The 25595-nt window shown below is 48.4% G+C and overlaps 1 protein-coding gene and 1 long non-coding RNA gene across 2 annotated transcripts; both read left to right on the forward strand.

Annotated features, from left to right (window-relative positions):
- The first annotated feature begins 810 nt into the window (after positions 1–810).
- Positions 811–3708, forward strand: LOC125555854. The gene is made up of 3 exons (XR_007304912.1): positions 811–1195; positions 2279–2345; positions 3650–3708. It is a non-coding gene; the product is annotated as an uncharacterized LOC125555854 (long non-coding RNA).
- A 5485-nt stretch (positions 3709–9193) lies between these two features.
- LOC125508497 (probable alpha,alpha-trehalose-phosphate synthase [UDP-forming] 7) lies at positions 9194–13991 on the forward strand. Its single transcript, XM_048673226.1, has 3 exons — positions 9194–11426; positions 12639–12912; positions 13296–13991. The coding sequence occupies exons 1-3, from the start codon at positions 9415–9417 to the stop codon at positions 13617–13619; spliced, it is 2610 nt and encodes an 869-aa protein (XP_048529183.1). The 5' UTR covers positions 9194–9414; the 3' UTR covers positions 13620–13991.
- Positions 13992–25595: the final 11604 nt, after the last annotated feature.

The following is a 25595-nucleotide window of genomic DNA, read 5'->3' on the forward strand; positions in this document are numbered from 1 at the left end:
ACATTAGCTACCAGATAGTCAACCTTGCAGGTCCGTTCTCCCGAAATAACCACCCTTTATTCTTTTGTAAGTACAATGGAATTCCCAAAGAAAGAACGCCGACTTCATCACGATGACCTGAAGCAGAGAAATGAAGACATCAACATAATGGGTCGACCTCTTCAAGAAGAGCAACCAAGACAGAGAAGATCCGTTAGATTTTTCATAACCCAATCCCTCCCCTCCTAAATCTCGGGACGAGATTTCTTGTAGTGGAGGAGATTTGTAACACCGCGATAATCATGCTATGGTAACCCAAACTAATGGTGCCTTGTCATCAAGAATTACTAAGACAATTGCCTCTTGATAAAAAAATAATTAAATTCAAATCCAATTTGAATGCAAGTCAAATATTTAGATTTTCAAAGTTGCAAATAAAATAGTGCATAGTATTTCAAATAATCTCAAAGCAATTATAAAAAAACTAGTTCAACATTATTTGGATTTCCAAATTGCCCCTGTAAATTATTTTAGTGAACCAACAACACAGTACATGACCTTTTTCGATTTCTAAAAATATTTAAACCTGTTTATATGACCTCAAACTTTTTGTGGCACCTAATAGTAATGTGCTTGAATTATGTGACAAGTCTCAGATTTAACAAAACTCATTTAATTCTAAATTAAAATAGAAAGCAAGAGAGAAAAATTGCTAACAGAATAGAAATTGGAAATGGGCCAGTGTTACACTGCACTGCTGGACTTCGAGTGCACAGTGGGAGCCCAGCCCACCTCCACCTCGTCCTCCTCCTCTGTATAGGAGATAGGAGGTTGTGGCGCACATAGGGCGCCATGCCCGTGGATGGCCACCACGTTGCCTCCCCAAGGCTATATATACGTCCTCTGGAAACCCTAAACTGCCCTCTTTCATTCCCCCTTCGCCCCCTTCCTCTACTGCCCGAATCTGAGCTCGAAAGATCCGTGGTGACCGTTGCCTCTTCGTCGTTGACGCGGCCACCGGCGTCTCCGGCGTGCGGGAGCACGTCGAGGAGGTCCGCCACGGTCGACTTCGTCCGTCCCGGGGACCGAATCAAGCCAAGGCGCCGCATAGACGTCGCCATCACCGGTCTTCTCCACCATGGCCGACACCACCATGTCGTCATTGCCTCTGCTACAGACCGCCCCTGGCCTCCCCGGCCTCGCCATCGCGCTCACAGTGAGCTCCTCTCCCGGATCCCCCCTTTCGCTGCCTCGATCTGTCGCTGATGAGGCCGTTCCCGTGCTTGACCGCTATGACCGGAGCTCGCACCGCGCGTGCTCGCCCGTGACCCTGGCCGCCCCACGCCGCACTCTGCGTCCACCGCCCGCCCAGCCAACGCGCCCGCGCAGCCCCGTGCCTGCTGCTGCGTCGAACGTCGCTGCCGGTGCCGATGCATGCTTTGTTGTTGCTCCTAACTGTCGCTGCTGTGTTGTTGCTGCTTGCCGCGTACTGGTGCTGCCGCGCTACTCCTGCTGCTTGCTACGCGATGCTGCTGCTCTGCTGCTCATGCCACTGCCTGCTACCTCCTGCTATTTACTGCTCGTCCGATGGCTGCTGCTGGTGCTTGGCCATGGCCATTTTTGCCATGCGCCCGTGCGTGCTGTGTTGGCCATAGCAACACATCCACTAGATGTGAGGCCGCCCCCTGTTCAATTAGTATATAGGGTTAATTAGTAGTTAGGTTAGCTACTAGCATATGACATGTGGACCCCATTAATTAGGTTAATATTTATTTATTTGTTTAGGTATAGTCTATGACATGCGGGATCCACTTTTACTATTCACATATTGACAAGTCAAATGTTGACTGGGTCAACCCAGCTCCCTGGCCTCACATGTCATTGACTGTGGCTGGCACACTACTATGTAATAATAGTATTTCTGCCAAAATTTGAATTAATATTTTTTTAAATGATTAAATCTTTAAAAATTAATATAAAATAAATCCGTAGTTCGGATGAAAAAGTTTTATATATAAAAGTTGCTTAGAACGATGAGACGTCTAAATATGCAGTCCTTTTGTCCGCCACATGTTCCTAGCATAGTGAACATGCAACTTTCTCCCTCCGGTTCGTCTTTCTGAAGACGCGAAACACCGGGAATACTTTCCCGGGTGTTTTCCCCCCTTCGCCGGTATCACCTATCCCTGCATTAGATCACCTCTAGCACCGCGTAATGCCATGTTACACCTTGTGATGCTTTGATTGCTCTATTATTTATTGTGTTCCCCTCTGTTACTTCTTTCCGGTAAACCCCGAGACCGCTGTCGGTACCCCTGTGTTCGACCACATCGACGATGACCCCTCCTTCTTGCCAGAGCAACCAGGTAAGCCCCCCTTGATCACCAGATATCGCCTATTCTTCTCTCTACTGCTTGCATTAGAGTAGCATGTTACTGCTTTCCGTTAATCCTATCATGATGCTTAGCCTGTCTTTGTTGCTACAGTCATTGATACCTTACCTGCAATCATAAATGCTTAGTATAGGATGCTAGTTTATCATCAGTGGCCCTACATTCTTGTCTGTCTGCCATGCTATACTATCGGGCCGTGATCACTCGGGAGGTGATCACGGGTATATACTTATACATATTATATGTTACTTGTGGTGACTAAAGTCGGGTCGGCTCGTAGAGTACCCGCGAGTGATTCACGGATTGGGTCCGAAAGGACGTTTGTCCGGACGACCCTCTGAGTGGATCTTTGTGGCGGAGCGACAGGGTAGGTTGAGACCACCTAGGAGAGAGATGGGCGTGGCCCTGGTCGGCATCCGTGGTTATTTCAAAATAACACGCTTAACGAGATCTGGGTATTTGATCTGAGTCTGGCCACTGGCCTATACGCACTAACCAACTACGCGGGAACAGTTATGGGCACTCGACGTCGTGGTATCAGCCAAAGCCTTCATGATGTCAGCGACTGAGCAGCGCGCGCCGGGTTAGACTGGAACGCCTGCTCTTGTATAAGGGAGGCTAGGTCTGCTCGCCGGCCGTGTTCGCAACGTGCAGGTGTGAAATGGGCGATGGGCCCAGACCCCTGCGCCATAGGATTTAGACCGGCGTGCTGACCTCTTTATTGTGCCTAGGTGGGGCTGCGACATGTTGATCTTCCGAGGCCGGGCATGACCTAGGAAAGTGTGTCCGGCCACAGGAGGTCGAGTGTGTTGGGAAATGTGGTGCACCCCTATAGGGAAGTTGATCTTTTCGAATAGCCGTGTCCCTCGGTAAAAGGACGATCCAGAGTTGTACCATGACCTTATGACAACTAGAGCCGGATACTTAATAAAACACACCCTTCCAAGTGCCAGATATAACCGGTGATCGCTCTCTTATAGGACGACAAGGGGAGGATCACCGGATAGGATTACGCTATGCGATGTTACTTGGTGAACTTACCATCTACTCTCTTCTACATGCTGCAAGATGGAGGCGGCCAGAAGCATAGTCTTCGACGGGACTAGCTATCCCCCTCTTATTCCGGCATTCTGCAGTTCAGTCCACGTATACTACCCCCATTCATTGATACCAATACATATGTAGTATAGCTCCTTGCTTGCGAGTACTTTGGATGAGTACTCACGGTTGTTTTGTTCCCCCTTTTCCCCTTTTCTATACCCGTTTGTTATGACCAGACGTTGGAGTCCAGGAGTCAGGCGCCACTGTCGATGACGAATGCTACTACTCGGGAGGTGCCTACTACTACGTGCAGGCCGCTGACGACAACCAGGAGTAGTTTAGGAGGATCTCAGGCAGGAGGCTTGCGCCTCTTTCGATCTGTATCCCAATTTGTGCTAGCCTTCTTAAGGCAAACTTGTTTAACCTTATGTCTATACTCAGATATTTTTGCTTCCGCTGACTCTTGTGTATTCGAGCTTATGTATTCGAGCCCTCGAGGCCTCGAGCTTGTAATATAAAGCTTGTATTATTTTAATTTGTGTCTAGAGTTGTGTTGTGATATCTTCCCGTGAGTCCCTGATCTCGATCGTACATGTTTGCGTGTATGATTAATGTATGGTCAAATCGGGGGCGTCGCAGCTCTGGTGGTGACGCCGTCCTAGGCTCCATGGTGACCTCCGTCCTGCCGTCCTGCTGGTCTTGGTCTTGTTGCAGCAATATGGAAATCTTTGCCTGATGCCTCAGGACTCCTCGCCTGCGCTTGCCTCTTTCGCACCAAAGAGGAAACGAGTACACTGCGCGCGCTGGCGCCCGCCTGACCTTGGTCGTCATGGCTTGCGTCAGAGGGACCTCGCGAGGTGCCCCTCGCCTTGATCTCTTCGCCCCTCGCGAGCCAGCCTGGTGAGGCCGTCCCCGAGGAGGTCTTGCGTCGTCCGTCTCGCGGGGCTTGGCCCCTCACGAGGGTCTTGAGTGTTCGCTGATGAGGATGAGCCGTACAGGGCCGCTGGTGGAGCCACGCCGTGGGCTGCAGGTAGGTAAGTCTGGGACCCCCGTTCCCAGGACGCCGACAGTTTGGGCTACTTCTCAGGATGGCGAGTTTTGCTGTGTTTTTCTCATTTTGAGCCGAGCGTCCCCTGTTTCTCTACTCAGATCATCATGTTCACGTCTCTTGTGTCCGTGTCATGTGTTTTTTTACGAATCCGCGTCATGTGTTGTATCACATTTTTGTGCTTGTTCCAATTTTCTTTTATCAATGGAATGGTACGCATGCTTTACATATTCGCGAAAAAAATAGTGTGTGCTCGAACGATTAAACACATTAAGGTGTGTGTCAAGGGTGAACCTTGGCGATAGCCATGTCCCCGTTTTATGTGCTGAAGTAAAGAAAAAGAAGCGATTGGGAGCATAAAATGCGTCCTGGGGTAACGCCTTCACCGGGTAAAATTTCTTTGCTTGCCTTCCCCACGAAGCCAACCTTCCGCCATGAACACCTGTTGCCCTTGCCTCTTCCCTTCCGGTCCTCTCGTCGACGACCACCGGTAGGCAAAGGAGATGGCTTCCTGGATTCCGCATCATCATCTTTCTAACCGGACGCCTCCACAACCCTGTTCCCTCGCCGTCATCGTCGCGGCCGCACGCCAGTCCTTCGTGCGTCGCCTCCTCTTCCTCCACGACACCTCCGCGGCTCTGCGTACTCGTAGACGATGGCCACTGGAAGTGCCTTCGTCACCATCATCACCTCCACCTATTCCACGATCTGGCCGCGCCACTGGGAGAAAGCCGTTCGTGCCGTTGTAGCGCTGCCGGGGAGCTGCGCAAGGGGCCAGGAGTCGCCGGGGCCGCCGGCACCGCCTCATCTCTCTCTCTCTCTCATTATGTATGTGCTCCTTCTTGCAGGAACACAGAGTTGTGCAGCCGGTGATGTCACCAAGGGATTGCTGTGATGAACATCCGTCGATAGCACTGCCTCCTCCTCCATATCGTGCCCAGGTAGAGCTGCCACTTCCTCCCACATATTCTCGATATTTATTTTGATTTATTACCCCTTGCGTTATACTCTCTGTGATCAGCTCATCCCCATGTTTCAGTAATTTCCCTTTACTCGCTCCCTATTTCTAGATTGTTAGACGTGTTATTACATTAGTTTGTTGTTTTGTTTTTCCTTTATTCTAGGAAGGCATCTCTGTTTACTAGGATGAATTAAGCATGCTGGAGATGACACTACGTATGATTTGCCCATCACATGTTTGTTATAATGTCATACTTCAAGTGAGGTTTCTTTTCTACTTGGATAAATTTGCTATCTATTTTCTATGGACCTGGACACCCGGTAAGTTATTTAGGATCATAAAGGGCCTCTAGTTAAAATTTGGAGTTCTTCTCCAAGATTTAAGGATGATAGATTGCCCGTGCTCAGGTCTTATTCTTTTTTTGTTTCTTCTTCTTGCCTCTAATGCATCTTCAGATTTTGTTTCTTGGGCTATTTCGGCTCCTTGCTGGGTATTTCTTTCTTGGATTTTAGCTTTGTTTTTCTTTGCTTCACATTCACCTGATTGACTATTTTTTGTGTACTACCTAATTTGTTTTTTAGGTAACTACCTTCGGTGCTGATTGTCGCCTCACATTTCTGTCAGAGCCTTGGTTAGTAGCAGATTTCTTGGGAGTTCAGGTAGTTGCTTTGGCCCCAACCCCAAACCTCATTTCTTTTTTTTAGGTTTTGATGCTATGAACGTATTGTCTGGTGTCGCTTGGATTCATACTTGCTGTATTGGGCACAAAACATATAAGATGACACGTGGACAAATTGCAAATGTGAATAGAAATATATTGGTTGTGCATTGTAGCTCATGCATTCAATTTCTGTTATTCTATTATCATGTGCACCTAACAGATCAGAATAATAGATCGCAAGCAGAAAGTGCCTTATGATGGTGCCAAGTGGGACCTTCTTTGGTCTGATCCAGAGGGTGTTGTAGATGGCTGGGCATTAAGTCCTCAATGTACTATTAGATCACCCTTCCGTTTGCAAAAGAAATTTTGGCATACAAAATTGTCGGTTTTATGCATATCAAAGAACAATCATTTTTTGCAAGGACAACCAAATAGGAATGTAGTTTGTTTACCAGATTGCGTGCACTTCTATTTGCAATATGATTCAAGATGCAGAGAAAGGTTTGATTTCATCTCATGTAACGACACTGATCAAGATGTACACCGCCAGGAAGAAGATCCGGAAGAACAAGGGCGTCAAGCCCTCCAAATTCGAGGTTAGCGTCGCGCAGGTGAGCTTCTATCTTGCGTCCCTCTTGTCGTTGGCTTTGTGCCATTCATGTGTTTCGTTTCTGTATCTAGAAATACTCTTTCGTTTTGGTTTGTCAAGGTTTGACATGCTTGTGCTGCTTAATATATCTGTAGGCTTTATTTCACGTGAAGAAAGGCAATCAGGAGCTCAAGGATGACCTCAAGGACATGTACATCAACACTGCAATGTAAGTAGATAATCTAGATGGATGTTGTTGGGAACAAGAAGGCCTTGCTAATCTATGTGTTGTACCATCTGCGCAAGACCTTTAGGAAGATCCATGACGGATTATCTTGCTCTTTTCATTATCCACTCTTCCTGTTTTAGATCAAATAGATCGGATTTATTGGTAAATTAGTTTTTAGGCGTCTGCATTTTTGTTATGTTCATGGTTGTTTATTTCAGTCCGTTGTAACCAGTTATTACCTCCGTTAGTTTTTTCTTTGCATGCAATCTGATATGCTTAGGGCTGCATGCATCACTCTGATGCAGAGGCCGAGGATAATCCTCCTTTTCTATTTTTTTATATGCCTGTGTTGACTAGAGGGAAGGATGGCTGTGTATCTGATCAGCCATCCATGACAGACCTATTAGTTTACTCTTCTTTATGAGGGAACACTCTGTTGCTGCAGTTTTCAACAATCGTCATATGAGTTGACCAGCACTTCCATGTACATATCTTGCATTATGACTGAACACTGTACGGCTGCATCTCTATTAAATGTATTTTTTTAGCAACTGGCGCTCATATGGACTACACATAAACGTTAACAACTAAAACAACTAGATTGATGTGCAAACTCACCCCTCAAGAGGCGCGTCCAGGGCACGCCACATCCACTAGTCTCAATCATATTGCGTTAAAAAACACATGGAGTACGTGGGCTTATGCAAACACGGGCCCACGGCCGTTATCGCCTAGTCCTAGAGTGAAGTCTGAAATAAACCTTGAACTCGTACGTCTCGTCGGAATCAAACCCTCACCTTTCAATCCCTAAAATCGACACCCTGTCCTCTTTGATCCCGATCAAACTCAACCCTAATACCAATGTACATCAGTTTGGTGCACCAGGAAAAAGCTAATCCTTACCAGGATAACTCTTTGCTCCCAATGACTATGTGGTCCCACTTGTCATATCTATCTTCCATAGCCCGTACTGGTTTTATTCCAGAAAAATACCCCTCGCAGTACTACCCTCTCCATGAATCCCGTCGCTTCTTGCCCTTGCCTCCATGAACCCTTCCCCATCTCCGACCAGCCCGTACTGGTTCACTCCACAAGCTGTACGCGGGTGCAGCCTCTGAACGCTTCCATCGTGGCATCGTAGTGGAGCGGGCTGTAGAGCTCGCCGGCGTGCTACGCCGCAACCGACGAGGCACGGGGAAGTCGGCATGAGGCGCCGGGATAGCATGATGATGAAGCTGCTGGTGACGCGGCCGATCCCGGTGGCCGTGGAGATCACCGGCGCTAGCACCGTGTGTGCCTCGGCGAGGTTGCCGGCCGCGGAAGGCCACCTGGATAGCGTCGACGCAAGTGACAGGAGGTGCACGAGACGGAACGCTGCGTTCTCCCTGTCCTGGCACCTGCTCGGACTCCGCGAAGGCCGGCGGGACCGTGGCAAACAACGGGCAAAACTATATAGTACAGCCGTGTACAGGTCAATGCGGTATGCCATGTAGGCGCGCCCTGGGCAGACAGGTGAGGGTGCTCACCGGGCACAGAGGCGACGGGGCTGGGTTCCATTCCATCCCCTGCTAGCCGAAGGCAAAGTGGCCTCTTCCTGTGTTTGTAGTTTGACTCTCCCTTGCAGGCCTTCAGGATTTGAGCTTAGAAAGCACGCGCCATGAGAATCCTTTTATTTATTTAACGGTTTATAGGTCTAGGTAGGTCCCGGTTAACTCTGTATACCGTAGCAAAATCGCAGTACCTTCGCTCCAAAGATTTGCATTTTCTCTTTAAGCTAGCATAAAACTAAACAAGATCTAAGGAGGAACATGAAAATGACAGGTGGGGTCGAGATGTTAGTGAGAATATCCTATGATCCTGGTCGGGAACGACCTCTTCCCGGTGCGCCAAACGGGGTTAGGGTTAGAATTGATCGGGATCAAAAAGTACAGGGTATCGATTCAGGAATTCGAAGATGAAGATTTAATTCCGACGAGGCGTATGAGTTCAAGGTTTATTTCAGACTTCACACCTAGTCCTACGAAGACGAGGCTGTTTCAGCTTTTGTCCGCGTCAGGCGTGCCTCCTTCCTCCCGCAGCCCCCCCAACCGGCTGGATGCTCGAGCCATCTTGGTTGGCCCCATGGCCCAGTGAGAGGTCTAGGCCTCCCTGGTAGGCATTCCCGCATGTGCGCAGCTGCTGGTGTAGGCCTTCCACGTCGCCTCGTGAACACCGTCCGTCCGATCAGTCTCTGCGCGGCCCAGATGGAACGGACTTGCCTCTCCTTTTGCGAATAAAATATCTGCCCCGTTTCAGAGCTGCGTGTCGCACGCACCTCCCCCGTGCCCTCCTCCCTGGGCTCTCCCCCCTCGTCACCTCCTGCACGCCGCATCTTCCGGCGCCGCTCCTAGTCGTAGGGCTCAGGCGGGGGAGGAGCATCGGGTCTGAGGCCAACTAGATTGGATTGGATCGATCCAGCTATTCGATCGAGGCGGAGAGGGCACGAACGAGCGGGCTTCGATCGTCTCGCCACCATGTTCTCGCGATCCTACACCAACCTGCTCGATCTCGCCAATGGGAATCTCTCGGCGCTCGACTACGGGGGCTCCAGCGGGGGTGGCGGCGGGCGGCCGCCGCGTCCGAGGCGGATGCAGAGGACGTTGACGACGCCGGGCACGCTGGCGGAGCTCGACGAGGAGCGCGCGGGGAGCGTAGCTTCGGACGTGCAGTCGTCGCTCGCCAACGACCGCATCATCGTTGTCGCCAATACGCTCCCCGTGCGCTGCGAGCGCCGACCTGACGGCCGCGGCTGGACATTCTGCTGGGACGAGGACTCGCTCCTGCTCCACCTCCGCGACGGCCTCCCCGAGGACATGGAGGTCCTCTACGTCGGCTCCCTCCGCGCCGACGTGCCAGCCGCCGAGCAGGAAGACGTCGCGCAGGCGCTCCTCGACAGGTTCCGCTGCGTCCCGGCCTTCCTCCCCAAGGACCTCTCCGACCGCTTCTACCACGGCTTCTGCAAGCAGACCCTCTGGCCGCTCTTCCACTACATGCTCCCCTTCACCTCCGATCATGGTGGCCGCTTCGACCGCTCCAACTGGGAGGCCTACGTCCTTGCCAACAAACTCTTCTCGCAGCGCGTCATCGAGGTCCTCAACCCCGAGGACGACTACATCTGGATCCACGATTACCACCTCCTGGCTCTCCCCTCTTTCCTGCGCCGCCGATTCAACCGCCTCCGCATCGGGTTCTTCCTGCACAGCCCCTTCCCATCATCGGAGCTCTACCGTAGCCTGCCCGTCCGTGACGAGATCCTCAAATCCTTGCTCAACTGTGATCTCATTGGCTTCCATACCTTTGATTACGCCCGCCATTTCCTCTCTTGCTGCAGCCGCATGCTCGGAATCGAGTACCAATCCAAGAGAGGCTACATTGGGCTCGATTACTTTGGCCGCACTGTGGGGATAAAGATCATGCCTGTTGGGATTAACATGATGCAGCTTAAATCGCAGCTCCAGCTTCCTGATCTGGAGTCGCGTGTTGCAGAGCTACGGAAGCAGTTTAACGGGAAGACTGTCTTGCTTGGTGTGGATGATCTGGACATATTCAAGGGGATTAACCTGAAGATTCTTGCGTTTGAGCATATGCTCAAGACACACCCAAAATGGCAGGGCCGAGCAGTGCTAGTGCAGATTGCAAACCCAAGGGGTGGTAGTGGCAAGGACGTGCAAGGATTAAAGGCTGAGATCGAGGAAAGTTGCACGAGGATTAATGAACAGTTTGGGCGGTCGGGGTATAGTCCCGTGGAGCTTGTTAATAGGACTTTGTCGAGTGTGGAAAGGATGGCATATTACACTGTGGCTGAGTGCGTCGTTGTTACTGCAGTGAGGGATGGGATGAACCTCACACCATATGAGTACATTGTGTGTAGACAGGGGATTCCTGGTTTGGATGGTGGTGATGCACCAAAGAGGAAGAGTATGCTAGTCGTGTCAGAATTCATAGGTTGCTCGCCATCATTGAGTGGAGCAATCCGGGTGAACCCTTGGAACATTGATACAACAGCAGAGGCAATGAACGAGTCCATTGCTTTGTCAGAGAATGAAAAGCAATTGCGCCATGAGAAGCATTATCGATATGTCAGCACACATGATGTTGCCTATTGGTCTAAGAGCTATATTCATGATCTGGAGAGAAGCTGCAGGGACCATTTTAGGAGGAGGTGCTGGGGTATTGGACTTGGATTTGGATTTAGAGTGGTTGCTCTAGACCGCAACTTCAAAAAGCTTACTGTGGATTCTATTGTTGCTGATTACAAGAAGTCGAACAGCAGGGTTATACTTCTGGACTATGATGGAACTCTAGTACCACAAACTACGATCAATCGAACTCCAAATGAGACTGTTGTTAACATCATGAATGCTCTGTGTGCTGATAAGAAGAATGTTGTTTTCATTGTAAGTGGAAGAGGTAGGAGTAGCCTTGAGAAGTGGTTCAACTCTTGCCCTGAGCTTGGCATTGCGGCTGAACATGGTTACTTTATGAGGTATGCTCTCACTTAATTTTCTTGAATTTTCAATTACGATTATTACTTTTTTTAACATGTCTTGCATTGACTTTGCGCCTTCTGATACTTTCACTGGTACTTGTTTCCGGCTTCAAGTATAAACAAATGCAAAATCAACTATATTTCAGACACTCAGAAAAAATATATGAAAAAATAGAGTTCTGTGTTTTATGTAAGTATTAACAATATTATGGCATATGACGTGGTGATCATAGAACGATCATTTGAACAACCATTTAATTTCTCAGATCTTATGTTGTGGGGTACAGGATCATACTTCCATTGGTTTTCTGGGGACAGCAGATATCAATACATCATTCCATGTAGACCCATTCCTTGGGTAAAAGTAACAACATGCATCATCAATTATAAATTTGAATGTTGGTTCTGAATGTATATCAGATATTGCCACATCAACATCATCCAGATCACCAGTAGGGGAGCCTACAAATACTAAGACCATGACTAATATATTGACTTTACTTAAATGAGGATGAAATTACAGTAGAAAAAAGCAGTATATGTTTGTGGACCAATTCAAGAGTTCACAAAATGAGAGGCTGTACCCTAGTAGTTCTCATGTTAGCCATGAGTCATGCATTGAAGCTGTAACTCCGTAAGTGCTTAAGAAAAGGGAAGGCTTCTTGTATAGAGCTGTGATTACCATGAAGTCTCTTGAATCTATTTGGTTGCACTTTGCACTTGTACTGTTAGGCATTTACCATGGATGGATTTTGTGCGGGAAACAGTGGGGGAGAACCCTACTGTCAATGGATCTACTGAGTACTTACCATTGCATGAACATTCATGTGTCAACCTCATCGGGCTAAACTTGGATAGGGAAACTTTCTTTCGGTTAGGGTGAAGTAAGACCAGTATGCATATGCAACTATACAACATGCTGATAAAAATTGGAAGATTTTTAGTACCATCAGTTGGTAGAAATTATTTCAGCAGCAACCATTAGGTGCAAGTCTCATAGCCCAGTCAAGCAGTAATACAGTGAATGTTGAACTATATAACAGCTGGGAGACAAGTGGAATCAGTTCTTCATCCTGCATATAATTAACACGTTCTTAATTTTCAGTTTGTGCCTTGTTTAATGTTATTCTCTTTGTATTCATGGGGTTAATTTGAATTGAAATATTCAGTTCTATGGCAAGTTTCACCTCAACAGCTATTCCTTGTCAGGCGAACCAGAGATGAGCAATGGCAAATAAATAACCAGTGCTCAGAGTTTGGATGGATGCAAATGGCTGAGCCAGTAATGAACCTGTATACAGAAGCTACTGATGGATCGTATATCGAAACCAAAGAGAGTGCTTTGGTCTGGCACCACCAAGATGCTGACCCTGGTTTTGGATCTGCACAAGCAAAAGAAATGTTAGATCATTTGGAGAGTGTTCTTGCCAATGAGCCAGTCTCTGTGAAGAGTGGCCAACACATTGTAGAGGTTAAACCTCAGGTACTACTTTTCTCCATACATCATACATCTAGTATTTTGTAGTCCCTCAGAAGCAAAATACTGAATCTAGTATTGTGGAGATGAGCAAGCCATTATTTGTCAGTAGATGCTGATTTTCAGCGCAATATTATCTACCGTGATTTCTAGGCCACAATAATATAGAATCTAATGTCTCATCTTTATGTGTTGTGATCCTCCACTTGTGATAGTGAATTTTGCATGCTAACTTGTGAGGGGCCTATATATAAGAGTTATATTGACAGTGAATAATATACTAGTTCATTAAACAAATCCTGGATTCTTTCTGGAAACTGATTTCTTGTCTGGCAACCATTTACTTGCTGCCTTCCCAGAGTTCATAAAATGCTTCTGTTGGATTGCAGAGTGTCAGCAAGGGATTTGTCGCGGAGAAGATCCTATCGATGCTGACAGAGAATAAAAGACAAGCAGATTTTGTCCTCTGCATAGGTGATGATCGATCAGATGAGGATATGTTTGAAGGAATAGCTGATATTATGAGGCGGAGCATTGTTGATCCCCAAACCTCGCTCTATGCCTGCACAGTCGGCCAGAAACCAAGCAAGGCCAAGTATTATTTGGACGATACTAATGATGTTTTGAACATGCTCGAGGCACTTGCAGATGTATCAGAGGAGGTTGGTTCACCAGAAGAATCGGAGATACTTTCTCCGTCCGAGGAGGCATGATGAAGTCGTGTCGAAGAGCATATCTCATAGTCCATTGCAACCAGCAATCTTCTGTCTAAATTGAAGCCAAGTTCAGCTAGCTGGAATGCAACTTTAGCAATATACAGATAGTCAGATCAATGTCAATAACCTAGTGTTGGTCTAGTTTTGGTCTCTTTTACCGTTTGCCTTCTCGTAATTTTGGAGTATTTTTCACATTCTGTCTAGATAGAGAAATGACCTGGAGGGGAAAAAAAATCCATGGTGGGTGTCTTTTCTAGACTTCTTTTTTCTGTTAGTAGCAGGTAGTGTATGTAAGATTTGAGTGTTTCTGGAAGTTTATATACACTATAAGTCAAAATTAATAGATGAGCATTTGGGCCATTTTGCCTACTCCTACTTGCTCAAATATGCTAACGCTATGTTTGACCCATATTTTACTCCGTCCGTACCAAATTACTTGTCGCCAACAGACAAAAATTAGTACACAAAATTAATTTTACATTCAGACCCTCCAGATTTCAAAAAGTTCTTAGGCCGCACCCTCCGCCTCCCCCAGCTCTGCCTCCCCATAGCACGACGCCTCTGCCTCCCTACCGGGCTGCTGTGCTTCAGGCCGTGATCCAGCGTGACAGATCCAGGCGCCGGCGAGCAGGCAGGCCACGATCCAGTGCGATAGATCCACGTAGGCAGGCGCTGCTCTAGCGACCGCGCTCTTCTGCTGAGGAGGATGCATATCATGATCATGAGTTAAATCAAGAAGAGGATGCACATGTTGATGCAAATGAAGATCATGATCATGAGTTAAATCAAGAAGAGGAAGAGACATTTGTCAAAAAGAAGAAGAGGAAGATGCACATGTTGATGCAAATCAAGATCATGCAGGTAACTTGGGTACATAACCAGAGATTTTTTTCTTCGAAATGGCAGTTATCTTGCATTCATTAAGAAAAGAGTTGCTCACTTAATTGGGGAAAACGGAGCAAAAACCAGATTGCTAGTTAATTATGGAGAACCGGCCAGAAACCATCACAACCGCTGAGCGGCACACATAAGATACCCCACACACATCACTCCAGAGAGGGTCTCGTCGAGATAGCACGCATGCGTCATCGTCATCACTCCTCCCCTAGATTTGTGAACTTGCTCCATGTGTTGCAGGTGTTGATCAGCCAATAAGAAGAGAACTGCCATATGATCATAGATTTGTGCTTACGTCGCTGGAAGCACCGACCAAAGATAGAGAAATTGAGAAAAAGGACAAAGAGCTTGTTGCTAACCTTTTTGAAAGGATCGATATGGTTCACTAGAGGGGGGGGGGGTGAATAGGCAACTACCAATTTTTAGCTTTTCTTCACAAATTAGGTTTAGCAACAAATAAGTTGTCTAGATGTGCAACTAGGTGAACAACCTATATGATGCAAACAACCACAACAACAAGTGTAAGCAAATGATACAACACAATATAAACTTGCACAAAGTAAAGAGAAGAGATAACCACAAGTGGAGCCAGCGGAGACGAGGATGTGTTACCGAAGTTCCTTCCCTTTGAGGGAAGTATGTCTCCGTTGGAGCGGTGTGGAGGCACAATGCTCCCCAAGAAGCCAGTAGGGCCACCGTATTCTCCTCATGCCCTCACACAATGCGAGATGTCGTGATTCCACTAGTGGTGCCCTTGAAGGCGGCGACCGAACCTTTACAAATAAGGTTGGGGCAATCTCCACAACTTGATTGGAGGCTCCCAACGATACCACGGAGCTTCACCATGGTGGAATATGGCTCCGAGGTGACCTCAACCGTCTAGGGTGCTCAAACACCCAAGAGTAACAAGATCCGCAAGGGATTAGTGGGGGGAATAAAATTTCTCTTGGTGGAAGTGTAGATCCGGGCCTTCTCACCAATCCCTAGAAAATCAACAAGTTTGATTGGCTAGGGAGAGAGATCGGGTGAAAATGAGCTTTGGAGCAACAATGGAGTGTTGGGTTCCGTAGCAATAATTCAAAATTTTCCTACGTGTCACCAAAATCAATCTAGGAGATGCTAGCAATGAGAGAGAGGGAGTGCATCTTCATACCCTTGAAGATCGCTAAGTGGAAGCGTTACAAGAACGTGGTTGGTGGAGTCGTACACATAGAGATTCATATCGCGGTCGATTCCGATCTAAGCGCCGAACAACGGTGCCTCCGCGTTCAACACACGTGCAGCCCGGTGACGTCTCCCGCGCCTTGATCCAGCAAGGAGGAGGGAGAGGTTGGGGAAGACAAATCCAGCGGCAGCACGACGGTGTGGTTGTGGTGGAGCAGTGTGGTTCTCCAGTAGGGCTTCGCCAAGCACTATGAAAGACGAGGAGGTGGATAGATAGGGCTGCGCCGAGAGAGAGAGAGAGAGAGAGAGAGAGAGAGAGAGACTTTCATGTATGGCAGCCCCAAAAACCCCACTATATATAGGAGGAGGGGAGGGGGAGGCAGCCCTAAATGGGAGGGGGGGGGCGGCCAAGAGGGGGAGAGAGGGGGCGCGCCCTAGGGTGGGCCTGTAACACCCACGATGCGGCTATATCTCCCACGTGTCGGAGCACGACTTAGAGGCATAACCGCATAGTAGGCATGTCGCAAGAGGGGTAATATTTACACATCCCATGTATTGAAAAAGAAGGGATAAAGAGTTGGCTTACAATCGCCACTTCACACAATACATAAATATAACATTACATCATCCAGAATACAATCAAGGTCCGACTATGGAACCAAATAAAAAAAGACAACCCCTAATGCTAGATCCCCGATCGCCCCGACTGGGCTCCACTAATGATCAACTAGAAACGAAACAACACAACGAACACGATCTTCATCGAGCTCCTCCTTGAGCTCGGTTGCGCCACCTACACTGGTATCATTGGCACCTGCAACTGGTTTTGGAAGTAATCTGTGAGTCACGGGGACTCAGCAATCTCACACCTGCGAGATCAAGACTATTTAAGCTTATGGGTAGGAAAGGGTAGTGAGGTAGAGCTGCAGCAAGCACAAGCATATATAGTGGCTAACATACGCAAATGAGAGCGAGAAGAGAAGCAATGCAACGGTCGTGAACTAGAAGTGATCAAGAAGTGATCCTGAAACTACTTACGTTCAAGCATAACACAAGAACCGTGTTCACTTCCCGGACTCCGCCGGAAAGAGACCATCACGGCTACACACGCGGTTGATCCATTTTAATTAAGTTAAGTGTCAAGTTCTCTACAATCGGACATTAACAAATTCCCATCTGCCCATAACCGCGGGCACGACTTTCAAAAGTTCAAAACCCTGCAGGGGTGTCCCAACTTAGCCCATCACAAGCTCTCACGGTCAACGAAGGATATTCCTTCTCCCAGGAAGACCCGATCACACTCAGAATCCCGATTACAAGACATTTCGACAATGGTAAAACAAGACCAGCAAAGCCGCCCGGATGTGCCGAAAAATCCCGATAGGAGCTGCACATATCTCGTTCTCAGGGCACACCGGATGAGCCAGACGTCGGGTTGGCATAGACCCTGGTTGCCCAGGGGGCGCCGGACATCGCTCAGGTTGGACCAACACTTAGAGAAGCACTGGCCCGGGGGGGTTAAAATAAAGATGACCCTTGAGTCTGCAGAACCCAAGGGAAAAAGGCTAGGTGGCAAATGGTAAAACCAAGGTTGGGCCTTGCTGGAGGAGTTTTATTCAAGGCGAACTGTCAAGGGGTTCCCATTATAACCCGACCGTGTAAGGAACGCAAAATCTAGGAACATAACACCGGTATGACGGAAACTAGGGCGGCAAGAGTGGAACAAAACACCAGGCATAAGGCCGAGCCTTCCACCCTTTACCAAGTGTATAGATGCATTAATTAAAATAAGAGATATTGTGATATCCCAACAAATATCCATGTTCCAACATGGAACAAACTCCAATCTTCACCTGCAACTAGCAACGCTATAAGAGGGGCTGAGCAAGCGGTAACATAGCCAAACAACGGTTTGCTAGGACAAGGTTGGTTAGAGGCTTGACATGGCAATATGGGAGGCATGATATAGCAAGTGGTAGGTATCGCGGCATAAAAAAAGAGCGAGCAACTAGCAAGCAAAGATAGAAGTGATTTCGGGGGTATGGTCATCTTGCCTGAGATCCCTCAAGGAAGAAGAATGAGTCCATGAAGAAGACAACCAGATGTAGTCGAACGGATCCTCACAAACGCGACGTTATCGGAACTAACCCGAAGAAGCAACACCGGAAAGATGCAAGCAACATAGTAAACAACCATCACATCAACATGGCATGATGCACAACCAAGTATGATGCATGTCCGGTTTAAATATGCATGGCATATGGGCAACATTACACAAACATCATTTTAAACATGTTAAACATGGATGAAAGTTGGATATTATGAAACTAGGTGAAATTCTAGTTAAGTTACATACAAAGTTTGCTTTAAACCGATGCACGGTTAATTAGTTATGAGCATATCAATATAATGGCATATTCTGTAAATATGCAAAGGCCAGGAAAAGCAAAAATGTCCAAGGAAAAAAAACGTTCACGGGCTGAAACTGAACTGGCCCAACAGTGCATAGGGGGGAAACAGTGGCTGGGCTGAGGCTCACTTATAGGCCTTGGGCCGGTGGTGGAGCTGGGCAGGCCGGTTGCTGCACTGCGTGCACGCGGGTGAGGTCGACCTGGTTAACACGCTCGAGGGAGCGAGCGCTGCTCGATCTGAAGCAGGGGACGAAGGGGAAGCAACAACGCGGGACTGCGAAGGCGCTGCGAGCGGGCGTCCTCTGCTCGACTGGAAACGGAGTTGCGACGGCGCCGGGGCTTGGCGAAGGAGAAGCCTCTCCGGCAAGGCGAGGACGGGGCAGAGGTACTTGGCGCGGCGGCGGAGCTGGCCCTGGAGCGAGGCGGCTCGGTCCCGTGAAGAAGGCGATCGGACAGGGGAGCTGCACGATTACATGCAGCAGGCGACGGAGCACTTCCTCCGTGGGCTCCGGTGGCGCGGCCGGGCATGTGCGAGGAGGAGGCGCGGGGTTGCAGATCCGAATGGTGGGGCTGCTGGTCCTTGCTCCGGCTTGCAGAAGAACGAGCGGCGCCATGTCCCTGGGGCGTGCTGATGCTCGCCGGCGGTGACGAGCGCAACTCCTCGGGCTTCCTGCAAGACGGGACAGAGACGAGAGAGGGATGAGATACAGAGAGGAGGAAAAACGGAGGAAGGAGAGGGCACGACGGGGCTCATCTGCTCGGGCTCCGATCTAGAACGGGCAGGGAGGCAGAGGAGGGTTGGATCGAGGGGAGGCCTCGGTTGGTGGGGAGAGATCGAGAGGATTTTCTTGGATCGGGGGTTTGATGTTGGTTGGTTCGGGAGGGATCCCGAGGAAAACAGGTGGAGTGGCGGCGTGGTGGGATCGATGGGACAAGACCCCTAGGATCTAGGATTGGACCTTATATTTATAGCAGATGAAATCGGTTTAGGGCGGTTAGGTCCCTCCGATCGTAATCGGACGGACGGGAAAAATAGGCTAGGTATCCCAAAAAGAAAAACGAAGACGTTTTGTAGGTGTATGGGGATGTTGTGTGTCCAACGGTGACAACTGACCAGGTCGGGTTCGGGGAAGTTTCGGACATGCACGCGAGGGGTCGGTTGGAACTTGTGGGCTGTGCAGAAGGGCTCGAGCTGAGAGAAGAGAAGAGAGAGAGGCCCGGCGACTGTTTTCGGAGACCGAAAACGTCCGACGTTTGACCGGCTATATTGCTGCTATAGTTATCTGTTGGGGCATCAAACGAACTCCGAACGCGATGAAACTTGGCAGGCGGCCTACCTACAACATAAAAACACCGCATGCCAACTTTCAACCCATTCCGAGAACATTTTTCGGCCACTTATAAAATAATATTTCGGACGTGCCGCAGGCGCGTGCAAGGGTGTCTGGGCTCAGAACGGACAACGGAAAGAACTAGGAGACCGGGAGGGATGTAAGTTTTGAAAACAGATGATGCAATGCACATGATGACATGATGAAATGCAACACGCAAGCAAATGACAAGGCAACAACAACGAATAAGTGGAAGACACCTGGCGCGTCGGTCTCGGGGTGTTACAGGGCCTTAGGCCCATCTGCGCCTAGGGTTTCCCCCCTCTCCCCTTTTGCTGCGCCTTGGGCCTTGGTGGGAGGCACACCAGCCCACTCAAGGGCTGGTCCCTTCCCACTCTTGGCCCATGCAAGCCTCTAGGGCCGGTGGCCCCTCCCGGTGGACCCCTGGAACCCTTCCGGTGGTCCCGGTACATTACCGGTGACGCCCGGAACAGTTCCAGTGTCCAAATCCTCACTTCCTATATATCATTCTTTACCTCTGGACCATTCCAGAACTCCTCGTGATGTCCAGGATCTCATCCGGGACTCCGGAAAACATTCGGTAACCACGTACATACTTTCCCTATAACCCTAGCGTCATCGAACCTTAAGTGTGTAGACCCTACGGGTTCGGGAGGCATGTAGACATGACCGAGACATCTCTCCGATCAATAACCGACAGCGGGATCTGGGTACCCATGTTGGCTTCCACATGTTCCACGATGATCTTATTGGATGAACCATGATGTTGGGGATTCAATCAATCCCGTATACAATTCCCTTTGTCTATCGGCATGTTACTTGCTCAAGATTCGATCGTCGGTATCTCTATACCTCGTTCAATCTCGTTACCGGCAAGTCTCTTTATTCGTTCCTTAACGCATGATCTTGTGGCTAACTCCTTAGTCACATTGAGCTCGTTATGATGATGCATTACCGAGTGGGCCCAGAGATACCTCTCCGTCATACGGAGTGACAAATCCCAGTCTCGATTCGTGCCAACCCAACAGATACTTTCGGAGATATCTGTAGTGCACCTTTATAGCCACCCAGTTGCATTGCGACGTTTGGTACACCCAAAGAATTCCTACGGTATCCGGGAGTTGCACAATCTCATGGTCTAAGGAAATGATACTTGACATTAGAAAAGCTTTAGCAAACGAACTACACGATCTTGTGCTATGCTTAGGATTCGGTCTTGTCCATCACATCATTCTCCTAATGATGTGATCCCGTTATCAATGACATCCAATGTCCATGGTCAGGAAACCATGACCATCTATTGATCAACAATCTAGTCAACTAGAGGCTTACTAGGGACATATTATGGTCTATGTATTCACACATGTATTATGGTTTCCGGTTAATACAATTATAGCATGAACAATAGACAATTATCATGAACACGGAAATATAATAATAACCACTTTATTATTGCCCCTAGGGAATATTTCCAATGTGGAGCTTGGGGGAAAAGAGGTGAGTCTTCTTGGAGAAGAAGACCTCTTTTATAGTAGGGGAACTCATCCAACCATTATCCCCTCTTCAGCCCGCACCGAGCGGTGCTACTGCTCAGTGGAGTGGTACTACTGCTGGTAGCAGCGGTACTATCGCGACCACCAACGGTACTACCACGAAGACTGAGAGCAGAGGCATAAGAGGGAGAACAGAAGAGAGAGAGAGGGTTTGGGAGGCACTAGTAGCAGTGGTAGCCGCGGTACTACCGCTCACGAGTGGTACTACCACTGCTACTGCCGCCACTACTGCCGCACGACCAAACACTAGGAGAGACGGCCTCGAATCGAGGCGGTAGCAGTGCCGAACCAGGACTGTACTGCCATCGATGCACCCGAGCGGACCATAAGCGGTACTACCGCTCTGACGGTGGTACTACCACTAGGACCTCACAATCTCCACTTCCGTCGAAACGGTAAACTCCAAGGAGAGGAAAGGAGCTGGGGGGGGGGGTGCAAAAATGAAGTGTACGTGTTGATTCCACCCTAGCCTTTCCAATGCGTACCCCCTCTTGATAGTACGGTGTCTCCTACGACTCAAGTCCACCAAAACCGAAATGAAAGAGACCACATCGTCTTCATTTAAAGCTTTAAGGGGAAAGAATCATCTCGTGCCAATGAATGAATCTCTGAAATAGTCAACACACACGATTAGTCCGCAAAAGCATTGTCATCAATCACCAAAACTACTTAGAGAGAGACATGCCCTAACAATCTCCCCCCTTTTGGTGGATTGATGACAACACGGGATTTGCACAAAGGAATGACATGAGAATAAGCGAATCCCAGAGACTACAAAATATAGACGGGCTGCCCCTAGATGTGTGCACTTAATTAGAGGTGCCTTTGGAATGCAAAGTACACACATTAGGATCAACACTCACCCTATATTTTATAGCCTGAGAACACTAGCATCTAAACTAAGGGACAAAAGAGCTAGGAGCAATAGAGTAGTACGAGAGCAAAAAAAAGACATATGAGATAAGCATGAAACTCACAAACTACTAAAGTACTCGACATACATAGATTATAATAGGATAGGGTAGCATATGTCTCACACCATATGATAGGGTACCAGGTCTCACGAGCACAAACCAAACCAAGGCAAATGATGAGAAAAGAGTTTGCAAGAGAGAAAGACAAGGCAAATAAGACACTCGCAACTCGACAAATCCCTAAACTCTCGTCCGCTCCTTCGTTTATCGGCAGGGGGCTGCTCGGTGTCTGAGTCTGTCCAAGGGCAGTGCTGCTGAACCCACTCCTCCTCATCGGGGATCTTGCCCTCAGATCCGCTGGCAACTGTCGCACCAAATTGATGCATGAGCTCCTTGTGGCGGCTCCTGGCCTTCTTCTCAGACACATGATCCATATACTATCCATGAGACTCCATGCAGAAAAGCTTCTTCATGTTACGCTTGATCTTCTTTGCCCATGAGGGTTCCGCTCCAGAGGGCACATAGTCCTCATCATCGTCAGCATTAGCCTTTGCCTCAGCCTCGTCAGCTCCTGACGGAATCCCATACTTCGGAACCGAAGTGCCCTAGTTCTCCTTATTCCTCAGATGCTTAACCTCATGAGGGATCAACTCGCCAGTCTCCAGCGCGACACCAGGATAAGTGTGCTCCCAAGCCTTCTCAATAAGCAACATGATAAAAGGAGCATAGATGGGGCACTTGCGCTTAGAGATAGCGGAGACAAGCTCAGACCACATGACATGAGAGATATCCAAGGATTCTCCAGAGTTTTCTTTCTTCTCATGCTGACAGAAAAGTAACATGTCCACGAGAAACGAGTGAACCATATCCAAGTTCCCAATGCGAGGGAAAAGAGTCTCCCTGAAGATGTGATGAAGGATGTCCAGAAAGGCAGACAACTCCTAAGTCTCCTTCTGTGTCTCGGGGTTAATCTTCAAAGTGCAGTAAGGCTAGAGAGATTGCTTGTGAGTATAAGTTGCATTGCAGTGAGGACGAAAGCCAATCGGGCTCTCAAGCCCGTTATCTTCAATCCCAAGTAATTCCATGAACGCCTTCCATTTGACAGAGAGAAGTTTGCCATTTTTCATCCAAGTCAAAGATCTTTCCTCATCAGTGCCAAGATGGACCGTGGCATAAAACCGAGCCACCAAATCCACATCAAAGTCCTTTCTGAACTCCATGATCCTAAGAATATTCAGCTGAGTACACATCTGCAGAGCTTCGCCAAAGTAGGCAGGATCCTTATCCATATAGCCAATGTCGATGGAGCGGACATCAACATAGAGATTCTTCGTCACTTTGATCACATCAAAATAGATTGCCCACTGAAAACGGTTCCAGAAAGGACGGACTTGGGCTCATAGGGATTGTGCCAACGCCTCTCCCAGAACTCCTTGGCAGTCATCTCAGTCATGGACTTGGGCTTCGGCTTGGGCTTCTTCGCAGTACTCTTGGAAGGCCGCTGGGACTGAGTTGGCGGAACACTTGAAGAAGCAGCCGCTGCCTCAGAGGTGCAATAGTGCTTTGAAACAGAACGCCCGGGGTTGACATGACGGACAGGACACTCCGAAGGGCCATCACCTGGAACCAAACACACGAACACGAGAAACAACACGAAAGAACGAGCATAAGCCACCAGAAAAAGCAACAAGGATCAATAGTTGGTACGGGTATGGTGGAAGTTGGCATCCAACGGTAGTACCGTGATCCGGAAGCGGTAGTACCATCCAAGCGGTAGTACCGCTTCGGGAGAGCAGTAGTATTGCTCCAGGTGGGGGATGGCGGTTCCCCTACTGCCGCGGCCAAATCCGGTACTGTCGAGATGCCAAATTCAAAAATAAACCTACCAAACATCAATCCAAATAGTCTAGTAGCCTTAACCATCCTAATCAAGCCTCGATTTGGCCAAAAATCGATGAATGCAAAGCCTGTTGCCCCTAAAGCCTAGATCTAAAACCTAGAAGCAAAGAGAAAGAGATCGGGGGCAATACCAGCATCCATGGCTAGAGGAAGGGGTGGGGATTGATCCCACCGGAGGAAAAGGTGAAGGATGGCCCGAAGGAGGCGACCCACCGGCGCCCTCCCGCAGCGAGTTTGTCACTGTCGCACGAAGAAGACGAGAGGGTCGAGTGAATGGGTATGGGGGAGAAAGAAACTCCCCCTGCCCAACATAACCCCTAGTCCCACCCCGCAGCGGTAGTACCGCTTGATGTCAATAAGCGGTAGTACCGCGTGCCCCCAATGGTAGTACTGCCTAGCCAACAACTCAAAGACTAGACAGATAATAGGCTTATCTCAAGCAAGGAGAACACACGAAGAGGCGAGGGGGCAAACACAAAGGCAGGGCACAACTAGGACAGAAAAACACCCACGAGAGGATAAGAGACCAAAACGACACAACTCTCAAAGAGAGGGCGGTGGCCGAGGCCACCTATGTTTGAGTCAAGTGGTATGGCGCCGCGAAGATTTTAACCTTTGACCCATGACGAAAACTCATCTTTGAATCACAAGTACCATAAAAATGGCTAATGTGAAAGATGTGATCAATTTATGCATAATGAGGGGGAGTTCATTGAGAGAACAATACTCCCCCTATGTCCATGCCTACATCTAGAACAAGATATACTGATGAGTGCGGTGGGGTGTGCCTAGATTCAAGCCACATTGCTCGAATCAATGATATTTAGCTCATGCCTTAACTCGCGAAATCTTGCTTCATCTAGAGGCTTCATGAAAATATCCGCTAGTTGCTCTTGAGTGTTGATGTAGATGATATCAATATCTCCCCGCTTGATGTGACCCCTAATGAAATTATGACGAATCTCAATATGCTTCCTCTTGCTATGTTGCACCGGGTTGTGAGAAATATTGATAGCACTTCCATTGTCACATAGAAGAGGCACTTTGTCACAAGTGACATCGTAATCCTTTAAAGTTTGCCTCATCCATAGCAATTATGCACAACAACTTGCGGCGGCTACATACTCGGCCTCGGTGGATGAGAGAGATATACAATTTTGCTTCTTTGAAGACCAACTCACCATAGAGCGGCCAAGGAATTGGCACCCTCCGGAAGTTGACTTCCTATCCACACAATCTCCTGCCCAATCTGAATCCGAGTAACCAATGAGATCAAAGCTTACTCCTTTGGGGTACCATAAGCCAAGGGGTATGAGCCAAATATCGAAAGATTCGCTTGACCGCCACATAGTGGCTTTCCTTAGGTGCGGCTTGAAACCGTGCACAAATTCCCACACTCAACATGATATCCGGTCTAGATGCACAAAGGTAAAGCAACGATCCAATCATGGAACAATATACCTTTTGATCCACCGCTTTACCATTGGGATCACTGTCAAGCTTGCATTTGGTGGGCATTGGAAACTTGACCGATTTGACATCATCCAGCTTGAATTTCTTGAGCATGTCTTGGGTGTACTTGGCTTGGTTGATGAAAGTTCCTTCTCTTCTTTGCTTGATTTCGAACCCGATAAAGAACTTCAACTCTTCCATCATAGACATCTTAAACTTCTCGGTCATTAGTGCAGCAAAATCATCATTGAAAGATTTGTTAGGAGAACCAAAGATAATATCATCAACATATAGTTGGCATATGAACAAATCCCCTTTGACCCTCTTAGTA

The sequence above is a fragment of the Triticum urartu genome, chromosome 5 (assembly GCF_003073215.2).
Source record: "Triticum urartu cultivar G1812 chromosome 5, Tu2.1, whole genome shotgun sequence".
In the NCBI taxonomy this organism is placed as follows: Eukaryota; Viridiplantae; Streptophyta; class Magnoliopsida; order Poales; family Poaceae; genus Triticum; species Triticum urartu.

Excerpts from the sequence above, each read along its gene's own strand:
- LOC125508497 (XM_048673226.1), top strand. The coding sequence starts at position 9,415 with ATGTTCTCGCGATCCTACACCAACCTGCTCGATCTCGCCAATGGGAAT. Across the intron at positions 11,427-12,638 it reads GAACATGGTTACTTTATGAG|GCGAACCAGAGATGAGCAAT; the intron begins GTATGCTCTCAC and ends ATTCCTTGTCAG. Across the intron at positions 12,913-13,295 it reads TTGTAGAGGTTAAACCTCAG|AGTGTCAGCAAGGGATTTGT; the intron begins GTACTACTTTTC and ends GTTGGATTGCAG.